The following is a 23,405-nucleotide window of genomic DNA, read 5'->3' as shown; positions in this document are numbered from 1 at the left end:
TTTCTTTGCAACGATTGAAGTTCAATTAAAATGAAAATAAAATGAAATATCTGTTCTTCACCAAACTGATAAAACTAGTTCTGCAATTGTCTGACATTGAAATAAGATTTACATTTATGCATTTAGTAGACATTGCATTATACTATGCATTTGTTTTTTTAAGTATGTGCAATCCTTGGTATCGAACCCGTGACCTTGGGTTGCTAAAGCTATGCTATAACCACTTAGCCACAGGAATGCTTCTTTGTGCCGATTGACCTTTGACCTTCAATGAATTACCTGTTCTTCAACAAACTAGACAAACAAGTTGTGCAATTGTCCGACATTGAAAGAAAATTCAGTGAAAGTTGCCTAAAAGCATGAAAGTATATGTTTGTATGTGATGCCTGTGTTTTCCTTTTGTCACCCTCCCCTCTATGTCTCAGCTCTGTAGCTCTGGGCATTTCGAGGCTGAGAGAGAAAGGTTGAGACAGAATCTTAAGAAGTGAGATATTTGATTCTGATGTAAGACCATCTGTGGCTATTGATTTCTGTTTCTTTCCTCGGGATGAGTGCTGTTTTTTAAGTCATTTTTCACCTCAGGCGATTATGCTCACCGTGTCACTTTTTCTGAATGCTATATATTTGGTGGAAGTGTCAATGTGTGTGTGAGACAAAGAAAAAAGACAAAGAGTGTACGGGGGTTTTACTGTGCGTAGGAAATATTAAATATTTATACATAGTTTAATATTTTAGCACAAGAATGCTAAAAAATACACAAACCTAACCAATACTGTGCTTGTGTTACTGTATCTTTAAACATGAAGAGCAATAGTATCTCTTCCCATACGTAAAGCCATAACAGATGCCATCTAATTTCAATCTTGATAAAAGCTGATGTACACTGTATACGGTAACAGCATTTCCCAGTCTTTTTTTAAAGAAAGACTAGCAACATGCAGCAAAACAACAGCTTACCAAACTTGTTCGCGAAAATCCCCTTGTGTGAATAGCAAACGCTTTTATAGACAAGCAAGATCACAGACAAAACTGAGCAAAATGTCCCTTAGTTCTACATTCGGTTAAAATCCATTCATTATATTGAAACTTCTTGCTCAAACATTTAAATGTAGGTCAGGATGTTTCAGCCTTTTGTCAACCACGGATTAGTGAGCATGTTTTGGCGCACCTTCATAGCTTTAGGTAAGAAATAAACAGGGAAAGAATAAACACACAGATTCAAGCTCTTTTAGATGCCTCAAGCTATAAGCAAAGTCAAAGAGCTCTTACATGTTGCTGTACGACTCCATCAAGGAGTCTGTCGCACTAAAACAGTCAGTCAACGGGATGATGTCGCGTATAAGGAACGATTTTTAGAGCGTCGTTTGCACCTGTGGCAGGTCACCATCATTCTCTTTAATAGATGTAGCGACAGATGGAGAAAAAAGGCACAACGGTGCGATGGCCGCCCATCAAATCCACTTAGAGAATGAGTGGATAAGGGGACTTACTGCGCTCATCTTTTGTTTGCCCGCTCCTGTGTGTCTGGATCCTTCTGCGAGCGCTACATAATCCCATCAAAGGCAGAGCATAGCCACCCCTGTATCCACCAGAAAGACCACTGATTATTGAATGGAAGATTAGGATTATACAGGCAACAGATTGGGACTCCTATAGCCCCTCCAAACAAATAAATAAGTCATCAAATAGATGAATAGGAATAAGTAAACAAAAAGGTTGACACATGAAAGCTACATGGAAAGCTTTGGGTTTCTTTTTGAATTTTACAGAATGATTTATGAAATGCACAGAAATCTGTTACTCTACTGGTTTTATTATTTTAAATGCATGGTTGGGATGTAACTCACTCATAGTTCAGATGGTTTGATCGGAGTCCAGCTGCTCAAATTCATTGGGCTAAGTCTTGGCTGCATGCAGGGGGCTATAGTCCGGCCAGTCCCAAATCCTGAGGATGTGCAAAATAAAGAAAGACAGATAAAAATGCCCGTCACACAGGGTTTTTTGTTTATTTATTTAGTGGCTGGATATATAGAGTTATCCACAGTCTAACATGAATTTTTATTTTGTTTAGTTTTTATATACTAAAAATTGGGTTGTATTTGTTTCTTCTTCAATAATGAGCAATATAGTTTTTTAGCATTTATTTATTCTTGTTAATGTATGTTAAATTAAAAAATGTATAAGCAAATGCTGAAATTAAAACGACTTGCATTAATAAACAGTATACTGTAGATGTCTCGTTCCTTGTTAGTTCATCTTAGCTAATGCAAAAAACACAACCTTATTGAATTTTTACAAAATAATAACATGTTGTTCATTTTTCCCGCGTCTCAACTGAATTTTTACATGTTAACATAGCTGTGTAGACTATGGTTATTGTTTGCTCCATAAATTAAATTTAAATGCTTTTTAATTTGTAAGTCGCGTTGGTTTAAGCATCTGCTTCATGAATAATAAGATTACAGGTCTGTTTTGATCTGGTCACAGAAAACAAATAAAACTAATTGCGATTTGTTAAATACAAGAAACCGTATAATTGTGTATGATAAGTAATGCAAAATATGGAGAGGATGAGAAGACATTTCCTACATGTTTTGATGTAATATTTAGGCCTTTTAAGTCAATGTTTTTGACCATTCAAGGCAGCTGTCAATGTGGAGAGGTTGCTACATGCCATTATCTTCATGGTTTGGTCTATGACATTCATTGTAAAATGAATGCATGATTTCGTGATTTCAGTCCTTTGATTTTCAGTGCAAATTCCTAAAGCCGAACTCATAGTTTTTTGTTACTTTTGATTCGTTTGCTTTAGTTTTCCCTCTATTTTATCATTCCAGCCCATCCTTCTGCCTTTCATCAAAAGGCTGGTGTTATGAACCCCTCATGCATTTGTATGTTTCAGGACCAGCGCACCATGCCCTGTAGACATTCTCTCCAGAGTGCAGCATGTTGGACATTCACTCATGCTGTCAATCAAAGCTGTCACCAAAGGCCATTTCAGAGTTCCCACTGGAGGCTTCATGCATCACCATTACAGCACCGCCTGTAGCTGCATGATACAAATGGGTCAGAATGGGCAAAAGCTTGCAGTGTCTCCCGTCCTCTACAACATCACGAGACAAACAGAACAGTTCTGTTTACAGAACTGCTGCAAAACACAAAATTTGTCTTATTCTCTCATTTCTGTCTTTCTCTTACTTCATTTCAAATTCACTTTATTTTAATTACTACACCCCGTTTACACAAAAAGTGAGCAATGTGACACGGTGCGACATGATGTACCATAAATAGATGGCTCTCATTATAATCAATGATGCTGTCACATGGTGGTGCTGCGTTAGCCTTCTGGCTACAAGATTTTATGGTGGTCTGTTTTCCGATCTCTCCCATGTGCTGTTTTGTCAGTTCTGGTTGGTGAAGGGAATAGCTGTGGTCTTGTACTTTCCTGGTGCTAATTGGTGCAAATCAAGACTAGAAAATGTCAGCATCAGAAAAACATGAAAAACATCAGAACAACAAAGAAAGCTTGTTTTTGATCCAGCCACTTGAAATTGTTTCGCATTTTTCCAACCTGATCTCTACTATTTTACGCAGTGGCTAATTAGTATGAATTCATGCGACGTGAATCTTACAAAAACATAGAAAACGCCATGCTAAAGCCTCTCACCTAACCCCACTCCTTAACCTAACATCACAGTTGTGGAAGCAGATCATACAAATTAGCCACCTTGTAAAATAGTTACAAAGTCCCTTGAGATTGTGTTGATTAATCTTGTGTCGATTTATCTTGTGTCTATTTTTTTTTGGGGGGGGGGAAACTGTGTTTGCTGTTATATATGAAAATAGCTGTACTTGTCTGTATTCCAAGTTGAGTTGTGATTGAAGACCACTCACTGGTTAAAGAAAAGGGATACACACTGCATTTTTCCATATAAGTGTTCCATCCTAGAATATGGCTTTGAGGTCTGCGATCCACAGGAAGACAATATCAACTACCTCTAAACGTCTTTTTAACGAGGCTGAGGGTCGAACCCCCCCTCTGTCTGTAAAGCACTGTGTTGGTTACTTCTCAGTGGTCAGTAGTGGCCATGCTGACCGGTGTCTGGCTATCTTTAATATCGCTCACTGTCATGCCTCACAAAATTCTCTTTTTCTCTCTTATCTTTCTGCATTTCCCTCTCTCTTTCACACCAGCTGAACTTCACAGCTTAATACAGCATAATTTATGCTGCAAACGGCCTGCTAATAGTCTGAGGCCTCCTCTCTTTAGGAGGTCACGGGAAAGATCAATTCTATCCTTTTCATCTCTATTTGTTTCCAGGAGAATGATTATACTGCGCTGATCCAATACAAATCTGCATATGTAATAGGCTTTTTGTACAACATAGATAAAGTTTCTAGACAAAGTGGTGGCCAACGAGGGCGCTGACAATGAATGACTGAGTAACGTTTATTCGGCAAGCTTACAGCAGATTTGAAAACAGAGGGGTGTCTCAATCATGTGCTCTCTCTTATTTTTCCGTGCTTTATTACACACACAAACGCACTCACACTGCCTCTCAGAGGAACAGAGGGGTCTGATCTTGCCCTGGGCATAGGGAGTTGTGCTCATACTGTGGAAAGAAGCTGTTGATTGTGGAGAGGTCCCATAATCCTCGCAGGCTGAAGAGTGTATGGGCGCATGTGCGTATAGCCACGGCGACGCTCCTTAGGGGGAGGAAATACACATTACGGGTCAGTTACTGTCAATGGAGCCCGTCCGCTCATCTGGAGGAATTGTACTTGGGAGAGCTAGTAGTAGTCGAAAGAGTAAAACCGTAGTTTATGTCTAACTGACGCTTTGATTTGTGAAAAAATATACCTGACATAGTAGATCAACCCATGCTTCACTCTAACAATCCCATTTCACACCATTTAATCAATTTACTGGGCCTAACCATAGGAAATGGAAAATAAATAAACAAGTGGATCAAAGCTTTCAAGATCTAATTGGGGTCTAACCAGGTGTGTACTCTGTATCTGACAGCGGTCTTCACTGTAAACATTTGTTTTAACGAGAAGCAACAGAACGCGAGCATGTCAGTTTAATGACCGGCGCTAGTTCGCGTGAAAGACGGCGATTTTATCTCCATCAACAAGCAATTAGCTGCGTCTCGCTGTCTTTCTCTCTTTTCTCCATGATCAAAGAATGTTTTTTTCAAGTCTGAGATCTAAGTAGAAATCAGTCACAGGAAGGAAACAGTCGTCCACCTGCAGATCTGTAGAATCACTGAAACCCTTCCTGGGCTTTTGATACCGAACATCTATGTGTCTAAATGTGGATTCTTCTTTGAGGAAAATGTTTTTTTTTGTTGTATTTTTACAAGAGAAAAACATTTCAATAGGTAGTTTTTAAAAAATCAAATAGCTTTGGAAAACACTCCTAATCCTAGCCTGATTTTACAGGTATTCATAACTAGTATTCAAGTCGGCTAATTTGTAGATAAATTCATACAATGTGAATCATACACAAGTGTATTAGAAATAAGCTAAATTGAAGCCCCTTCCCTAACCTTACCCATAAACCTAATTTCACTGACAATGAAAGCAATTCGTACTAAAACATACAAATAATATTGTTCAAATTCATACGAATTCGCCACCTTGTGAAATATTTACAAATTCCAGTGTGATTGTGTTTAGTGAGTCATTACTGTACATTATACAACTAGTAGAGTTTACTAGTAGTAAAATCTTGGCTGAGCTGCATGATTGAAATCTTTTGTATAATTTGTATCTACTAAATGGAACATTTTTATTCAGATTATTAATTTTTAACGTAAATTATAAAAATATGTGACTGCCAATACTTCAACTGACCTACCAGAATCAAGTATTCCAGAGAGTTGTGGTATACGCACCACACAAGCTGGCTAGTGTGGAAAAAGAGATAGAAAAAATCACAGCGAGAAGATGAGAGCAAGGTACAGGGAAAAAACATGAGAGATGAAGAGGCCCAGCGCTAGCTAAGAGGATTAATAGTCATACGTTGGCATGGAGACTAAGTTGGTCACACTATTAGACAACCTTGCCTTTATTGTAACTGATGAGTGAGCTGTCGTCTGAAAAATCCAAGGCAGGAAGCGCAGAAGGAATGAAAGAAGAAAAGCACGAAACACTCCAGCGGTCTGCAAAGTCTAAGAAGTCAGACACGTCTCTTTCAGATCCGACGCTGCGACAGTTACAGATTTTTTCCCTTCTTTTTGTCAATGCCGTCTGGAAGTCTAAACAGTCACTCACGGTGCTTTTGTCTCGGTGCTGGATGGATCCTCTGACATCATGGTTGTTACAGCTGAGCACTCATGGATGAAGAATTGATGCGCAATCTCAAGCAGGCCACCCTGTATCTCATATCAGTACTTTATGATGATGCTCTATAGGGTTTATGAGGCTTTTATTGTCATTTGAAAGATTTTGGGAACTTTTCGCCTCAGGGACTTTTAGAAAATAAAATGCCACCGTAATAACATTTCCACCACATCATTTAGTTTTGTACAGTATTGAGGTTGATAGCATTTTGCGATGGAAGTGACATTTTTGGAAGGAATTGTCAGGATTGTTTTGTCTTGTTAAGGATAATTACAGCTCGCATTTTGTGTATCCTATATACACACAATTAAATAGCAGTTTCACAGTTTCACAGATTTGCTTTTTTTAAAACAGCACGCTTGAAAATGACACCCAATAAACACATCACATCACAAAACAAATCTTTAAACATGCCTCACTTCACATTACGCTTCAATACACCTGTCTACAAACTACACAAACATTTGACAAAACTTTATAAGTATCAGTGTTTTGGTTGTAATAGAAATGAAACCTGATTAGTTCTTTTTATTTGATCAAAATCTGTTCTTCCTTTAAGTGAAGAAATATCTGAGTTTGACCAAAGAGAAAAAGCTCAACCATGACTGACAGACAGGTCGCCACAACAGCTGCTGTGCCCTGTGTGGTGCCAAGGGTGACTCCCCTCTCTCCGGCACCCTCCCTGGGTTCTGGCAGTCAAGCCCAGCCTTGTTCATATTAATACTGACACACACACATGCATACGCTGTTACATTCTATCCCACTGATACCAGGTACCCTCTGTGTACTTAAATGCCCCATGCTGGGCCTCTGGCACATGCACACGCACACACATGCAATCATGCTGATTTGTCTCACTGTGTGGAGATAATAACCAGCACTACCTGTGCGGACGACTCTCAAACTTGCCGTGATTATAATGTACTCTAAATGTCTATAACAGAATCGTATTTTTCACAATATGGAAAATAATGTGCTATGCAGTGTAGAGTACCTGTATGCTTGGACAAAAAAAGACTTTCAACATGTGTTTTCTGCTACAACACCTGTCTGAATCAATACAAGGTCAGGAAGTTAAATTACACCCTTGATTATCTCGCCCTCACCTTCAATGGCATAGAAAATAAAAAGAGCTGTAATGGTATCAAACCAACGATAACCAACCATATCGGTTCAGTTTTCAAACAATGGACTTTAGTCTATTGACATGGACTATATAAATCAGTGCATCGTTGTCTTATAAATTTAATGTTGCCATGTCACTTCTGCCGCCATAAATCACCGTTAGTCATTCAGCTGCTGATACCAAGCAGAGGATGTGGAGATGTTGGGAGACTCGCACTTTGTTGTCACGTAGTTAGACAAGAGACAGTATAATTTACAGCTGTCTGATGAGCGCCGCGCTTATGATTGTTGGACGGCGTGAATAATGGCCATAGGAAAATAGACGAATGGAGAAATAGATAAACAAAGACATCAACAAACAATGAAGCGTCAGTCTGAATATGATCACATTTGTCGGCAGACGCCAGTGAAGCGTTTATCCTCGTTCAGAGATAGAATAAGGGCCAACCCCTTGTCATTATTGCGTTATTTGACAGACAGCTTTGTCGTGTTAGTGAGGATCATACAGAACTATTGGTTTGCCAACTACGTGAAGAAAAGCGGATGCAAAACATTAATAAATATACGTAGAGGGAGATTTTATCTCCTGTATTTTCTTTGCTTTGTTTTTCTGTATGCTCCACAGATAGAACTCAAATCATTGAGCCATCTCGCTCTGTCTTGCACGCTCACTCGTCCTCTTCTCAATTTATTCCCTATCTCTCTTTTCACGCTGTTTGGTGTCGGATTAGAGCTCTTGAGCTATGTTTAAATGGTGTTTATGCAAATAATCACTAGCCTCAGCACAATTATTTAAAGTGCTAACAACAGAGAAACGCATCTCGATCAGCCAGACAGAAGTCACACTCCCACTCACTGTGGCCATCTGGTGCAACACACTTTTTACCTTTTTTTCTGGTTGAAAGTTTGAGATATTTTTTTATTCAATTCAAGTTTATTTATTAAGCGCTTTTCACAATGTGCATTGTTCCAAAGCAGCTTTAAAGGAGCAAATAAGAAAATCACAGAAAGGTAAAACACAGCCCAGTGCATGGTGTTTATAGAGCAAGCAAGATCATTCTTAATAAATAATACATAATTAATACATAATTATATAAACAAATGCAGTCTCCCGGTGAGCATGTCAACACTGCACTGCCTTTACTTGATTATCTCCATGTGTCACAATCAGAACATAGTTTGAAGGTCAGGGCTACTAATATTCCTTGATTTGTGGGCTTTTGAAGAGGTGCAAATTTTATTTTGATCTTTTATGTTTTCAGAACCTTGTATTTATGAAGATGTCATATTTATTTAACAAGCCCCTGCTGAGCTTGTATATAGATTATTGCAACTAGAGGTAAACTGAGGTGTGTGTTCTTGCCAAGGTCTAGAATTAACACCCGCTACGCGCCAAAGGCAAGGAAGGATTGGTTTTGGCGTGTAAATCAAACTTGCCAATTGACTTGTAACTCAGTTATAAAGTATCTGCCATCTCTAGTTTCCACTAGTTTTAGTAAAAATAGCATTTAATAAAAATAAAAAAGTCTTTATAATGCAGGTTTGCCTTTTTAATGGATATTTATGCATCAAAGTCCCCAAAAATATCTAGAAATAGATGAAACATGGTTATGAACAACATAAATAAGTTCTGAAAAAAAATCGTCATATATTTGATTATACACCAATTTTGTTATAATCAAATTATATAATATATTATTATTATAATAACATCATATAATTTTAAATCGTAATTTATTTAGCAACTTTTTATGGTTTTTACCTACTACATTTTTTTTCTTTTTAGATCCATCCCTCCTTTCTCTCTCTCATTGTAGCATTTTCCCGCATCTGTGAACATCAAAACATCAATCGATCGGTCAGTCGGTCATCCGGTCAATCAAGCAATCAAGCAATCAAGCAAGGAATAGAATAGAATAAGCAAGGAACTATAATATCAATACCATATTACTCATACCCTCCTGTCCTGTGCGTTTCTTGACAATCTAGCAGTTGTCAGTTTGTGCCCAGTAGCATCTTTGATAACTGAAGAATAACTGTGCGGCTGAGGTGACTTTCGGGTGCTCCATTTGCAGAATCAAACTTCATTTTAAAGGTGAGAGTCGCTTGGGGAAGCATGGATAAAGGTGGAGGCGGAGGGCTTATGTGGCACAAACAACAATAACGCATCACGTTAGGAGGTAACCTCTGACGCAGGTGCTTGTGGGAAGGTGCTAAACGGGTGCAGTGGCAGGCTGAGCCTCATTAGTCCCAGATGCTGCCCGACACACTCGCGGGCCTGCATACACACACTCCGACAGATGTCGAGGTGGCAGAGGTGAGGGCCGGGATTGGGGGGGCTCTTGTCTCAGTGATTAGATCTGAGAAAACAGCTTGAGCGAGGCCACTAAAAGTCGTGTTGGATGCACCCTAAGTCGTAAACCACTGACTGCGTGTATACATGTGCACATGAAACACACCTCGTATTCATTATAATGGAATCTTTGTGTTCAACCATACAATTATCTTTTTCGTATAATACGACTTTAAATGTGTATTTGTGCATTGCGAGTTATGGTGTTGGAGTTGTGGGATCGAATCCATAGGTTATAGTTAACATAACAATAAAATGGCACCCCTGCCCAAAATAAATTAGTGATTTAAATATGTAAACGTGTTCCTACAAATATTTTCCCCTGTCCATTCTTAATTTAAACAGACAACTAAATTAATCAACATGTTGTTTGCTTGACCTGCTCAACACAGCAATATGGGGCACTACTAATAATGTGGGTGCAATTCCATTCAGTGCCACTAGAGGCGTAAAACATCACCCAGTTCTCTGTAAAACTAAGTCTGTATATTTTATATCACACTCAATCTATGATAATGACGTACAGTTTATACGCATAATTTCCGCACCTTACACCTGCGTGTCAGAAACGATGGCTCAGCAGGCAAGCAGCCCTGAATACAAAGCCAGCTCGTTGCATTTAATGCAGTGATAAAAAGTCCGTGTCTGTATTAGTGACACACAGAATCCGTAAGGCGAGCACTGGTCTCTGGACAGATTGCAGCAGCTGGTGTTTGTGTCAGTGGGTACAGTGAAGCAGTGGCTGAAACTGTTACCGTGCAGTGCCTCATTGCCTACTGATGAGATGAAATGTCAGTTGCATTTCTCCTGCTGATCTGCACCCGGTAGGCAAGCTGTGCCTACTGTGTGCGGAGTCTGTGTCCTAACATCGTAAGAGACCTCTGGATCAGCCGTTGGCTGTAAAAGCAGCGTGGGCCAGCAGGAATGGTAGTGGAAAAATATTGTAGTCGCTCTTGCTCTATTTGTGTAACAACAGGTGTATCGCAACAAGACAGAACAGCATATCTTGGCAATGGTGACTGGGACTGCATGGAAACTTCTTGGGGACTTTTTTATTTTTGTCATTTTTTGTTCCTGGACCTGATTGGGCTAGGGTGCTGTGTATTATTATGGACAACAGCACGAGAGAACACAACCACGACACGGCCATCTGTGTAGCGCAGTGTATGTGTGGTCTAAGGGGAGCAGGTTTGTACTAACCAATCCATAAATGAACTTTGCAAAACACTGTATATACTTCAGAAAGTTTTGAACATGCTCTGTGTGCATCACTTGAAGCCTTGTTAAGAATATTTTTTCTTTTTTGAATGATCACAGCAGTAATATAAATGCAATAATTAAATGTAAGATTGCCAAATAAACATAAAAGCTCTAATCCTGACTAGATAGAATAATTTTTTGGTCTTGCCCCCTGGCTCTTATGTTTGTTGACACACATTCGTCCAAATATGTTTTAAAGGAAAGGTTCACCCAAAACAAATCATGTCAACCCAAAGCTGTATGACATCATTTCATCCATGTAACACAAAAGGAGAGATTTTGAAGAATTATGCTGGTTACTTTTTTCCATGCAATTGCAATGAACAAAATTTAAGTGAATACTGATTTAAATCATACTGTATAAGTGTTTTATATTGTTTTGGCATCCTTGATCCTGATGCTTGAAAGAGCAACCAGCACAAGTCTTACAGTTCTCTATTTGTGTTCAACGGAATGATAATCTATCACATGGCTTTGGTCGTTCTGAGTGTAAAAAGTTTTTGGGTCAACTAATCCTTTTAATGCACTATTATTTCCAATTTACTTTTTCAAAAAGATATTTTGCATGGAATGTGTTGCGTTCCAGTAAGTGAGTAGTAAGTCGTATCTATCCTCTTGTAGGTGCTGTAACGGGCGTTGACCAAGAGAAGGGGGCCGGCCAAAAAAGACTGCCTTAAACATTCTTCTTTTTTCAAAATGTTTTTCTCCTAAGCGTACTTTTTCCTTTTTGCTCTGCTGAAGTAGGACAGAGCTTGCCTCTTGTCAAAGATTGCGATAACACATATCTCCTCATCTCTGAAATATATATAACTACCTTTTGTTGCACATAAGCAATGAGAAAACCAGTGGACAGACTCGGGAGAGGAAAAGCAGACTGAAAATTGTCTTTTCAATGGACGTGGGCGTCTATTCGCTGATGTTTGTCAACCCACCTTGGCGTTTTTATATTTTTTTCCGTAGCTTTTTGGGAGTGGATATCTCTCATCTAAGGATACTGTTTGGAGTTGGATCTACTCTAACTAATGGATTTATGATATCGTCATTTTTGCCTCAGCTGTGCATTTCTCCCCTTTGCTATGAACACTTTTGTATGGACTAGTACGTTCCTATCTTCTCCCATCTGTTTTCAACCCAATTGGAGGCTTGTTAACATTGTAATCATCCAGGTTTTTGGTAGGTATGTCTTTCTTCTGTTCCTCCTCTTTTTTCATTCTCTCTCCTTTCTCATCTGCCCTCTCCTTCATTTTCTTCTCTTTGTCTCCCTCTCTCTACCACAAGCAGACCCATTCACTTCTCCTAAAACTCACATAAGAGTACTTAAAAGCTCATCTTTAATGCACTCTGACTTATTATCAAATACAGTGGCAGTATTTTTCAACTCACTCATAAAAAGGAGGGAATGTTTTATACAAAAATGAGAGAAAAGACTGAATTAAACCACACTTTGCACTTTTTTATTCTTGTATCCCCTCCAAAAGACTTAGTAAATAGAGGGGAGAATGGAAACGACGCTTAGATGAGAACATTATCTCAGTTTTGGCCTCCGCAGATGTGTGTGCTCGTGAACCCAAATGGAGCTCAGTGCCATAGAGTTTCAGTGTTTGTTAATTAGATTGGGTGACTGTAACATAACAGACTCCATTTCCTGCCTCTCTCTCTCTCTCTTTCTCTGAAAGCATTGACCTCTTCGCCTCACACCATTCAATGACTGTGCCACAGTGTTACACAGACACCAAATACACACGAGGAACTGAGGAAGTGTTTATGTGAATAATGTAGATATGTAACTAGCTGATATTGAATGATATTTATCAAACATATATAAATATATGGCACATTTACCTGACAGTATGTCCCTTATGTATATATTTTATGAACTCGTAAGGAATTTTTCTTCTGTGTGTCTGAGACAGTGATTACAAAAACTGTAGAGAGGAAGCTAGATTAATGTCATGGGTCATTTACTTACATTAAGCCAGTGATAGAGATTCTGTCAGCTACGCAGACAGTCTAGCGGAAAGTGCTGTTCATGTGAATGTACTTTGTAATCAGCCATTTTTAGTACAATAAATGGACTTATCAACATCCGGTTGCTGTGTCTGTACTTTTAATGCACGATTGCAGCTGTTTTTAAATGAAACGTTGAGCGCTTTCTCTTTTAACAAGTGTGATGACGTTGAGTAAAATGTGCTATTTTTAGATATACCACAGTACTGCAAGATTATCATTTTCATCTTACATTGCATTTGGGTATTATTGACCTGGGTACTGTGTAAAAAAGCAAAAAAAAAAAATGCTATTACCCTGTACTATGGTACTAGGCTATGGTCAAATATGATAACAGCAAAACAAGCAAGAGCTAATAAAAACAATAGTTCATAACAGATAACTTTTTTTTTCCACTCGTAGTGTCTGTTGACGCAGAGCAGCCATCTTATTTTCTTTCTCACAGACAACTCCAACAAAAGAAAACACTCCAAATATTTGCAAATCACTAAGGTGGTAAACAAGACAGATTGGGAATCTGACATTTACACTGTGTAGAAATATCAACAGCTATTGTTACAGTTAGACTTCTATCTGAGTGGCATTTATAGCCCAAAGCAATATCGAGTGGATCATTAGGAGAAATGGAAGACAAGGGTGCAAGGTGTACAACCTAAAATGTTCCCTGACAACAACCCTGTGAGGAAAACTTATTAATAGATAATAAATAATCTCTCTAATAAAATATAAAAATGTACAAAACTTATTTTGATGATAAGGTTCAGGGGTTGTGAATAAAGAATATCATCGGCTTGCTATATAAAAGTCAATTAAAAATTCCATGTGTGTGTTTGCATTGAGTGGGTGAAGTAGCAGTCACAAATAACATCCCACCCGAAACTCTATTTTCACATTCTAATTCAGGCACTCACTGAAAGAGCTTGATGACATGAAAGAAATGTGTTTGTTTTTCTACTCGCACCTTACACACACACCCTTCTTTAAAGTATGTGTATGCTGCAGTCTGCACATATGTGTCCCTGAATGAATATCTCTATGTGTGTGGGCAATGAGAGACAGCAGTAATGTCAGAAAGCTTGTTGAGAGCGACTGAAGACATTTTAAACTGAAGGCGCCACTGAATTTAATTAAATCCTAACTTGCAGGCCTAATTAACACCATGATAAATAACATTGTCCACCAGAGGTACAGCTCATCCGCAGACGACGCTAAAATGGATCTAATCCGAGCTCCTTGTTCTTTTTCCTTTTGATGAAATGTGTATAATACATTTGTCATCTTAACAAGAAAACAACGACATTCTGTTCCCCGATGCCCTGCAGCCCTAATCGGTTTTACTTTACCAAAAGAAGAGAGTGTTGTGTACTGAACGATGTCAAAGAAATAGATCAGATGTTCTAGATAGATGTTCAATCAACCTGCACTGTAAGCAAACAAACAGGGCAGTAGAGCTTGACACGTGCCTCTAAATTCCCGTTTGACGTGCCAGCTGCTGCCCTGTGGCAAGAGACATGCATACGCAGCCAGTGAAACGCATTCTGTCTGAATAAGCAGGCTTGACTGAACATTAAAGTTGTGTCCCAAATGATATCCCATGCACTACACATACTGGGCACTCGGCCATCCGATGTATGAATTATAGAAGGGACGTCCAAAATGAAACACTTCGCCTTTTGCATTACATTGAAACATTGACTGTTTTTTTAGTTGAAGGACATTCCCATTATAATGCATGCAATGTTTTGCCGCTAGCTTTAATACATTTAGGCCCTTTCCACTAGGTAGAGAAAATACGTGACCACGCACTTATGTGGTCTTTGCAGCACGTGTGTATATGTGTGCCTCTATTTGTATGTCTTAAGGGCTGTATCTAAATGAACAGACTGTGCATGCGCTTAGACAGATGGTGTGAGGTAGTGTTTGGCTAAACAGGGCATTTACTTGATACCAGACAATCAATCAGCACACGAAAACACACACGCAGCGCGTTTATAACACCTCCAGCACAGATGTGTTCTAGTTTCAGCCACTGTACACGAACATGGCCACGCTATTCTCAGGTCTATATGTGCCCCTGGGGTCCTCATACAACCGTATCCCGTTGCGCTGCTCGAGCTGGCTGAGGACATGCGTACACCCCGTATAGAGAATCCCATTAGTGAGGTCTTTAGTGTTTTGCGGGTCGCTTTTGGCCTTACCACTCGGACTGGCACAATGCTGGCCCAGTGCTGGGCAAACAGAGGGCGCTTATTATAGTGCCATGCTTCTGTGCCAACCTAGCCAAGCTTGACAGCTCCAGCTCACAGCATAATCCAGTCTCTTCACCTCCACACTTACTGTTTGCCAAATTACCTTCTACCTCTCACCACATCTTTGTCTTTCCTGTGACATTTCGCTTACAAAGAATGACAATGGAACTTTGAAGTAATGCTATCGCATACTATGGTTTGGTTTCGACGATTTGAAATTCTTTTGATTAATAGATTCAGTGGAACTTTTCCAGTCTAGAACGACATTCAGACACTTTAAATTTTTGGTTGTTTGTGTCATTTTACTAACAATTCATTCAAAAGCTGTATATGACACAATCTATGGAAGACAAAGGTATTTCTTTATTTTTCTCACTGGTTTTGTGTCCAAACAATGGAAGTCAATGGCGTCCAATGTTGTTTAATAACCAACATTCTACAAAATACAGCTGTGGAAAAAAAATGAGAGATCATTCCAAATTTTCATTTCTAGATGTTTTGTAGCCATTCCAGTCTCTGTTGAATTTCAAACTGACAGAATGACAAGACACATGACAACTGATACAAATTTAATTAATTATGAATTTTTCATAAACACGTGTACAAATATTACTTTTGTACAGCTTAAAAGTGAAAAAATACAGAGCATCTTTCTGTTATTTTTACCTGTTTCATCAGTTTTCATTTTCTGCAAATAAATGCAAATAGAAACATTATTTTCATTTGAAATTTGGTAGAAATATTGTTTGTAGTTCACAAAATTAAACAAAATGATAACTTTACCTAAACACATACCTGTAAATAGTATAATGAAAATTTGAGGGTGAACTATCCCATTAAGTTTTAAAAGATAATTTAATTGATTATTGTATTTGTCCAAAATGTTAAGAAATTATTATCTCTTATGATTCTTAGGAAATGTGTATTTGTAAACGTTTAAGTAAAATAGCATAAAGTCAAACAGGCACTCTACTTCCTTTCAGAACTCGGCTCCAGAATTTCCAGATCACCAGGATCCCACCTCAGAATCACTTCCCCTTTTCTTTGCTTTATTTTGCATGTTCAAGTCTAATTTTGTCTTCTTACAAGGATGTCATGTCCCTCTGCTCTCCACATCTCCCTAATTGTTTTTAGTTCCAAAGATCCTTATTTTTTCACCCTGCTCTCAGTCGTCTGATTTGCAGTGGTGGGTGAAAGAGTGTCTGGCAGAGTACAGGGTGAGGAAGAGGGGTGGATCAGCAGATATCTGATATAGAGGAAATGTGCTCCTGTGGTGAGGACGCTTGTTACCGTTAGCGCTGGCTAATCCTCTCTTATTAATGGGCTCCATTGCAGGGTTGTTGTGTGCATAGAGGATTAGCTGTTGTTTGTCTCTCCTCTGTGTTATGTTGTTCTAGCCTCATGTGGGTCAGAGGAGAGACTATTACTGAGCTGCCCTCTTATATCTCTCTGACATCGGCCGGCATCTCACCGTGGTTGGTGGTGGTGGTAGTGTTTAGCCTTGCTGTTCAGCCAAGAAGTCCAGTTTTGACTCACAAATGTGCATTTAGACCAACGGGTCAAGGTGAGCATGACCCAATTTGCCCCTGCTGGTAGATGCCTTGTGGTTGTAAAATAAGATTTTTCTCCATTGATGATCCCTTTAAAGTAGAAAATGTTGCCGTAATAACTGACTTTGTATGCTCTTATGGAGCCAATCAGCATATTTTAATAAACGTTAATGCTAAACAGTAATTTTTTCCAGCTATTATAGTTAGACAAACACACACATGCAACCAATTTAATCGTAAACCCCTAGTGCTTTTGGATGAGTGTGGAGGATTTGTGTTTGCTCTTCTGTGGTTTTGTGTGGGTGCGTTATCTTTGGATGTGGTTTCTGGTGAGCCACAGGGCAAATGTGTTTCTGCCCCAGTTAAGCCGCCCTACCATGGCATGGCCTGAACTGGCATGAGAGTGCCACTGATACCCGTGGGCGCTGGTTATTCTAGAGCACAGAGGACGTGGGCATACTCTCTTAAAGAAAAGACCCCGTGTGGAGCAGTCACCAGACACCTTTAAATTCCGGTCTCAGTTCAGTGTCGGTACACCAAAGTCTCATTTTAAAATGTCACAGAGCAAATTCAATTTCAGCCGAAAATGGTTCTCTCTTCTGCCTAAGAGTGTTGGAACAAAGGCCTGAATTCTTCTTTTTTTATGTGAAAGAACAGTATGTTATTCACAGAGGTCACAAACAGAAATCTGAACCTTAAAATAACAGTCAAATTGGTCTGACTAATGCAATTTTGAGGGCTTGTCATTTTCAAAATAGACACTAGTCTTTAGTTTTAAACACATCACAAAGCGTTCACAGATGCTCGACCAAAAAAAATGTAAACACCCTGAGACAATCATTTCCTCTAATGTGTTGGTCCATTTGGGCTAAGTTTGTGTTTTTCTGCCTAAATTTTACTTGGTAAACAATGGCACACCAGCAGATTTATGACTTCAAAGCTAAAATATATTTTATGTATTTACAGTATTGTACTTTTAAGTTAAAGGGATATTTCTCCCCAAAAAATGGTACCTGTTACGTTCTATTTTATGGACACAAAACCAAAGCCAATGGGTACCGCTGTTGTTCGGTTATCTTCTTTTCTGTTTTGCAGACGAAAGAAAGTCATACAGGCTATAAATGACAAGAGGGTGAGTTAATGGTGACAGAATTTTCACTTTTGGGTGAACTATCACTTTAACAGTGATTTCAAAGGCTAAAATAACTCACAAATGACTCCACAGATGTGATTCTCAATTGTTACTCTGTGAAGTCAAGGTTTTCAATTGTGTGTGTGTGTGTGTGTCTGAGGGAGTTCTAGCGGTGCTATCACGGGACACTTTGCTCCTCTGTGGTGGATCTCTCTGTGGGCGAGATCCCGCAGCGAGTGTGTGTGTGTTATGTGTGTAAAGATGTGTATCATGGAGAGAAGTCCCAGTGTGTGGTTGGTAGAAGTATTGTCCTGCTTAATTAGCAGCACAGCGGTCAGATCCACACACTAGCCTGCAAAGTTCTCACACACGCACTTTCAACAACACACAGACACACACAATCATGGGCACAAGTAGACATGCAAGCCCTACTATGTGGTGTATGACAAGATGGCGAGTACATAATGACTTTTTGAAAAGTAGTAGTTCACCTTCAAATTGAAAATTCAGTCATCATTTACTCATCCTCTTGTCATTTCAAACCTGTATGACTTTCTTTCTTCCACAGAACACAAAGGAAGATATTTTGAAGAATGTTGATAGCAGCCCTCCATTCACTTGCATTGGTTGCTGCTGGTTTAAAATGACAAGAGTACATGATGACATAATTTTAATTTCAATTAAGTTATTTCAAGGCACAAATTCATTTTTCGGTTATTTCTGTATAGAGTTTATATATTTTATTTATGTTTTGAAGTTGCATTATATTTTTTGCTGTAATACGCTTTCCCAATTTGGAACTAACCCCATATAGCGTGACAACAGGCTTTGTTACTGTACCTTTAAAACTTTTACATTACAGTAACCTCTCTTTTCATTGGCTGACCTATTTGGCTGTGAAACTATCATTAGTTCAGCGCTGTCTGGGCTGAATACTGTTTTCCATATTTCCCCTTTAAAGTCTTATAAAATGTACTGTATACTTATGCTCATTCTGGCCTTTATCAGCAGGGAACCGAGCCACTGTATTTGACTTTAGGGCTTCCTTCGAGAGGAAAACGGAATTCATTTCCATTTAAAACTGAATGCTCTTTCCTTTAGCTAAAGCAGAGGATAGCAGGCTGAGAAATAGCATTTATTTATGTTTGTTTTTTCCTGTTGTGCAACTACCAGGTGTCTCACTTGACCATGTGCAATGTTGCAAATAGAGTCTTAGAGACTTGTGTTTGTGCACAATTTGCTTGTTAGTAACTCTCAGTGGCTTTGTGTGCGTATGCGTATCAGAGTTATGTCTTTTCCCAAAAGCACTTTGAAACCGGCGAATCCAGAGAGGAAGTTGTTAAATCATATCTTCTTTCTCTTTTATGCCTATTTGGAAAAAACCTCAACGCCAAGCTGAGTGCATCCTGCATAAGAAAGCCTTGACCTCAGTAGTGTCAGGGAGCATCATTCTTGGTCACCGTCTTTGTAGCAAATGATGAAATATTTTATTTTCTTCTAGAAAATTGTACTGCCAAAAGTTCAGAGTTTGGAGGTTAAGCTTTAATCCAACAAAGATAAACAGTTATGTCATTTCTTTGTAAAAAAAAAAGAAAGAAAAAAGATGGTTTAATGGAGTGTATGAGGTGTGGTCAGACATTAAAGCAACCTAAATAAATAACAGCAAGGGACCACAGTACAAAGTGGTACAAGAAGAGAGGCGAAACAGTCTTCTGTTCAAAAATAAGCAGTTTGTTAGCAGAACAAAAGAGAAGGAGCGGGACAAGTTAAGCTGATGACAACTTTTTACAGTCAAAAAAATGTTGAACATCAAAATGACCTCAAGTTAGCATTTGCACTTGCCAAAGCAGAAATATAATTTAGCCTGGTCAATACTTTCAGGATATACTAAACTCATCTGCTGTCAAGAAACTTTATTACATATACACCGTCAGATCACACTGTCTATGCTGCTTACACGGTTGAAAGATTTTATTCAAAACAATGACCCCTGATAAACCCTTGTGTTGCGCTGAGAAGTTGACTGTGAGATTTATGTCTTGCCGGCCCGTCAGCAAACATTAGCTACTGTCAGGATCTAGTTGAAGAGGGGAAAAAAGTTATAATTTGATTTGTCACTTCTTTCTTTATTTCTTTCATTCTGTGTAATTCTCTTTTTTGTGTGTGTGTTTCTAATCTGCAATGCAAGGGAATTAAAGCTCGGAGCTTTGCCCACTATCAGCGGCAAAGAGAAAAATGGATTGCTTTTAATAATGAATCAAACAAACTTGGCAGGACACGCATATTCCCTATACAGTATTTCACCTTAAATATTGAAAGCCCTCGATTCTCACTTTTCGTGGTGGAAGAGAATAAAGGAATAGAGAAGAATTCAATTCTGAAGAAGAGATATGATGCATGTGAGGCTTATTTAGGCCTGTGCTTTGAATGTAGGCTCATATTGAGCTGTCTTCTTTTGAAGACAACACTGGTTTTTATATCCTGTGGGCGTCCGAGCTCCAGAAAGGGGTGCTGGGATGTTGCAGATTCCTTAGCAGTCATGACTACGGGAATAATTTAGGGCTGTGAAGCGAATAAAACTTTTAATCTGATTAATTACATGATGCTGCGATCAATTAATCAAATTTATCGCAATTTAATCACATATGACATTTGGTGCCAAAATATCATTTAAAGTCAAAATAAGACAATAAAGAAAGTAACTTCAGATGTACAGAAGCTAAAACGGCCATCATTTTGTTTTCCCAAAAACAGTTTGGTTACTAACATTTTTAAGAAATATTTTCCTTTTCTGCAAACAAATAGAATTTCAAGTTTGAAATGACATATCGGTAACTAAATGTAAATAAGCAGAAGTTTTTGCGCAAACTATCACCAATTTATTAGTATTGTTATTATTTAACTTTTTTATTTAAATACTGTTAAAATTCTTTGAAGAATTAAAAACTGCCAGTAGGTGACGGTAAATGCCATTAATTCATTAGATTCACTGAATACGTTCAGGAACGCAGTAAATGATTCTTTATGAATGAGCCACTGATTAATTGATTCACCAAAATGATTCGCTCATTTATAAACGAAACCACAGTGTGTGTTCCTCAGAGATGTGCAACACTTCTCCTGAGGCTTTATATTTTTTATGTATATTCATGGAAAAATTGGGAAAACAGACAATGTTATCCATTATATTTTAATGTGCACTCGTAGTTTTCTGGACAAAAAAAGCACTGCTATGATATTGCGCTTTTGTTATTTCATAATTATATAAATATGATACAAACGCTAATTCACAGTAATTTTTGCACAGGTATCTTACATTTTAAGTTCTTTCTGACAGTATTATGTAGAACATTGCTATATATCACGCAGTAAGTTGTTGCCAGCAGCATCATATTTGTCACCAGTCAACTGTATGAAACAGAAGATGACCTACTTATTTCTTTGGCGGGTGCGTTAAATGTATTAATTTTTTTAATAATTTAATTACTTGATTTGTAAAATAATGTGCGTATGTTGTGAGGTTGTGTATATCGGAAACGTGTGCAGACTGAGGAGAACAATGAGTATAAGGGATAAAGCTGGTCTAAATTAAGCTTTTATCTAACCCACGATCTCAAACTACAGTATGTTCTCGACCAACATCGAGTTTAGCCCAGAACAATAACATACTGACACAAATCTATTTTCTCTCTTACTAATCTTTCAATAGACCCATCCTGTCCCCACAGCATTGAGAAAGAGAGAATATAGAAAGGTAAAAGCGTTGCTGAACATTGATTTATAACTAATGTGACCCTATGAGAAAGGCTGCAAGAGAAAGTGTTATTTATTGAAAAACAATAAATCAGGCATTTGAGATGATCTGTAGTTTCATTTCACTTCAATTTTCAGTTATCACTCAGATTTTACTCTCCTTATAGACATGCATTATGAAATCGCTTGGAAATATTTCGATATTCTTCTGTTATCTTGTTTAACGGCTCAGACGTGATCGCAAAAGAAACACAGGCAGTTTAACTTGTGAGCTACTTGCCCAAGGCATTATTAGATTCAGCTTGTATTAACTCTGTTAAATACAGCAAGTCATTCTACTACGTGAGCAGTATGTGAAACGACGGTAGATCTAACTTATCTACTGCCCCTGAAGTTTTTATCTCCGTGAGCTCATAATCGCCACTCAGATCAAATGCAGAACTCTGTTCTGTTTTCATGTTCAGTGTGAAGAGAGAAAAAACGCTAAATGAAAGCAACGCTGCTTTTTTGTCTTTCCATTTTCTGAGATAATGATGGTAAATTTGGAATTTGGAGCATGAAATGATGCTACAGTGAAATGGAGACGAGAGAGAGAGAGAGAGAATTAGAACAAGAAGAGGAAAACAACACAGACATCACACAACAATGTAGAAAACAAAACAATAATATTTGAGTTCGGTAAAATGAACCCAGAAAGAGGAAGAAAGGTTCAGAAAGGTCAAAACCTGTCCACATGACTGTACTCTTATAGGCATTAATGCCAAGATGGGAAGCCAGCTGTTTTAATATTGTACATTACCCTAAACACCAACAGCACAAAGAAACTCAGCGCAGCTTCCTGATGCTGAAATTAATGAGAGAACAACTCGCTTCTTCAGTCGACATTGTCTGCCTGTGCTGGATGTGGATTTATTCACAACATCATTTAGGTTCAACATTCAGATCCTCTGGTTCTTCAGGGATTAATGGCCTTTACAACATCTTGATCATATTGCCAAAGTTCAAATGGATTAAGGCTCAGTCTGTCTCTCTCCATGTAATTTTTCTTATGTTTCCCTTTCAAAGCACTACGGTGGTTGACACAGCACTAAGATGTCGTCCCATTTTCGCTTCTTTGCAGAAGGAGATAAAATAACTACGCAACACACTGTGTAGGCCAGTTTGTCCGTTTAGGGATAGAAATACTTTGTTCTAAGATAACAAAAACGTAAGGCTTAAAATCTTTATAAACCTTCGAAGACGAAGTTATGTATATTATATTACATTCCTGTCAATAGACCCTTCAAAAAATTGGACCTTTAAATCTATAAAAAAACATTTGCACTGTTCTGTATTTACATAATTTTAATTAACATGTTATACGTATGACATATATATAAAGAGAGAGAGAGAGATCACGTTGCTGTATTATAGTGACTGTTTAGATTTTTTAACTTCTCTTTGAAACAGGGTGAAAAAATTTATTGGGACACAGTATCTGACCACTTCCATTTTGTTTTCTTTTTTCTGTAGTCAGAAGCCACACATGAAATCTAGTGTCTACAAACCACATCCATATTGAATGTGGTTTTAAAACGTATTAAATTTGATTTTTTTTTTGGACTGTGCCTTAGTCTAAGCGGTCAGAT

At 38.3% G+C, this 23,405-nt stretch overlaps 1 protein-coding gene across 5 annotated transcripts in view; it reads left to right on the top strand.

Annotated features, from left to right (window-relative positions):
• pcdh1b (protocadherin 1b) overlaps positions 1-23,405 on the top strand; it is a 146,471-nt gene that overhangs the window by 113,455 nt on the left and 9,611 nt on the right. The window contains exons 5-6 of one of the 5 annotated variants that reach the window (XR_008909317.1): positions 2,903-11,014; positions 11,708-12,932. The exons of 2 other annotated variants lie outside the window; for them this stretch is intronic. Coding sequence is in view for 2 of the 3 variants with exons in the window: in XM_056770261.1 (XP_056626239.1) it covers positions 11,708-11,763 (56 nt within the window). In the remaining variant the exon portion in view is untranslated. Of the gene's footprint in view, positions 1-2,902; positions 12,933-23,405 lie in introns of those variants that run through there. 2 more of the 5 variants (XM_056770261.1, XM_056770262.1) reach the window with 2 other exon arrangements.

Source organism: Triplophysa dalaica, chromosome 16, assembly GCF_015846415.1.
Source record: "Triplophysa dalaica isolate WHDGS20190420 chromosome 16, ASM1584641v1, whole genome shotgun sequence".
NCBI lineage: Eukaryota > Metazoa > Chordata > Actinopteri > Cypriniformes > Nemacheilidae > Triplophysa > Triplophysa dalaica.
The sequence above is the reverse complement of the archived record's forward strand: the minus strand, read 5'-3'. Positions and strand labels throughout refer to the sequence as shown.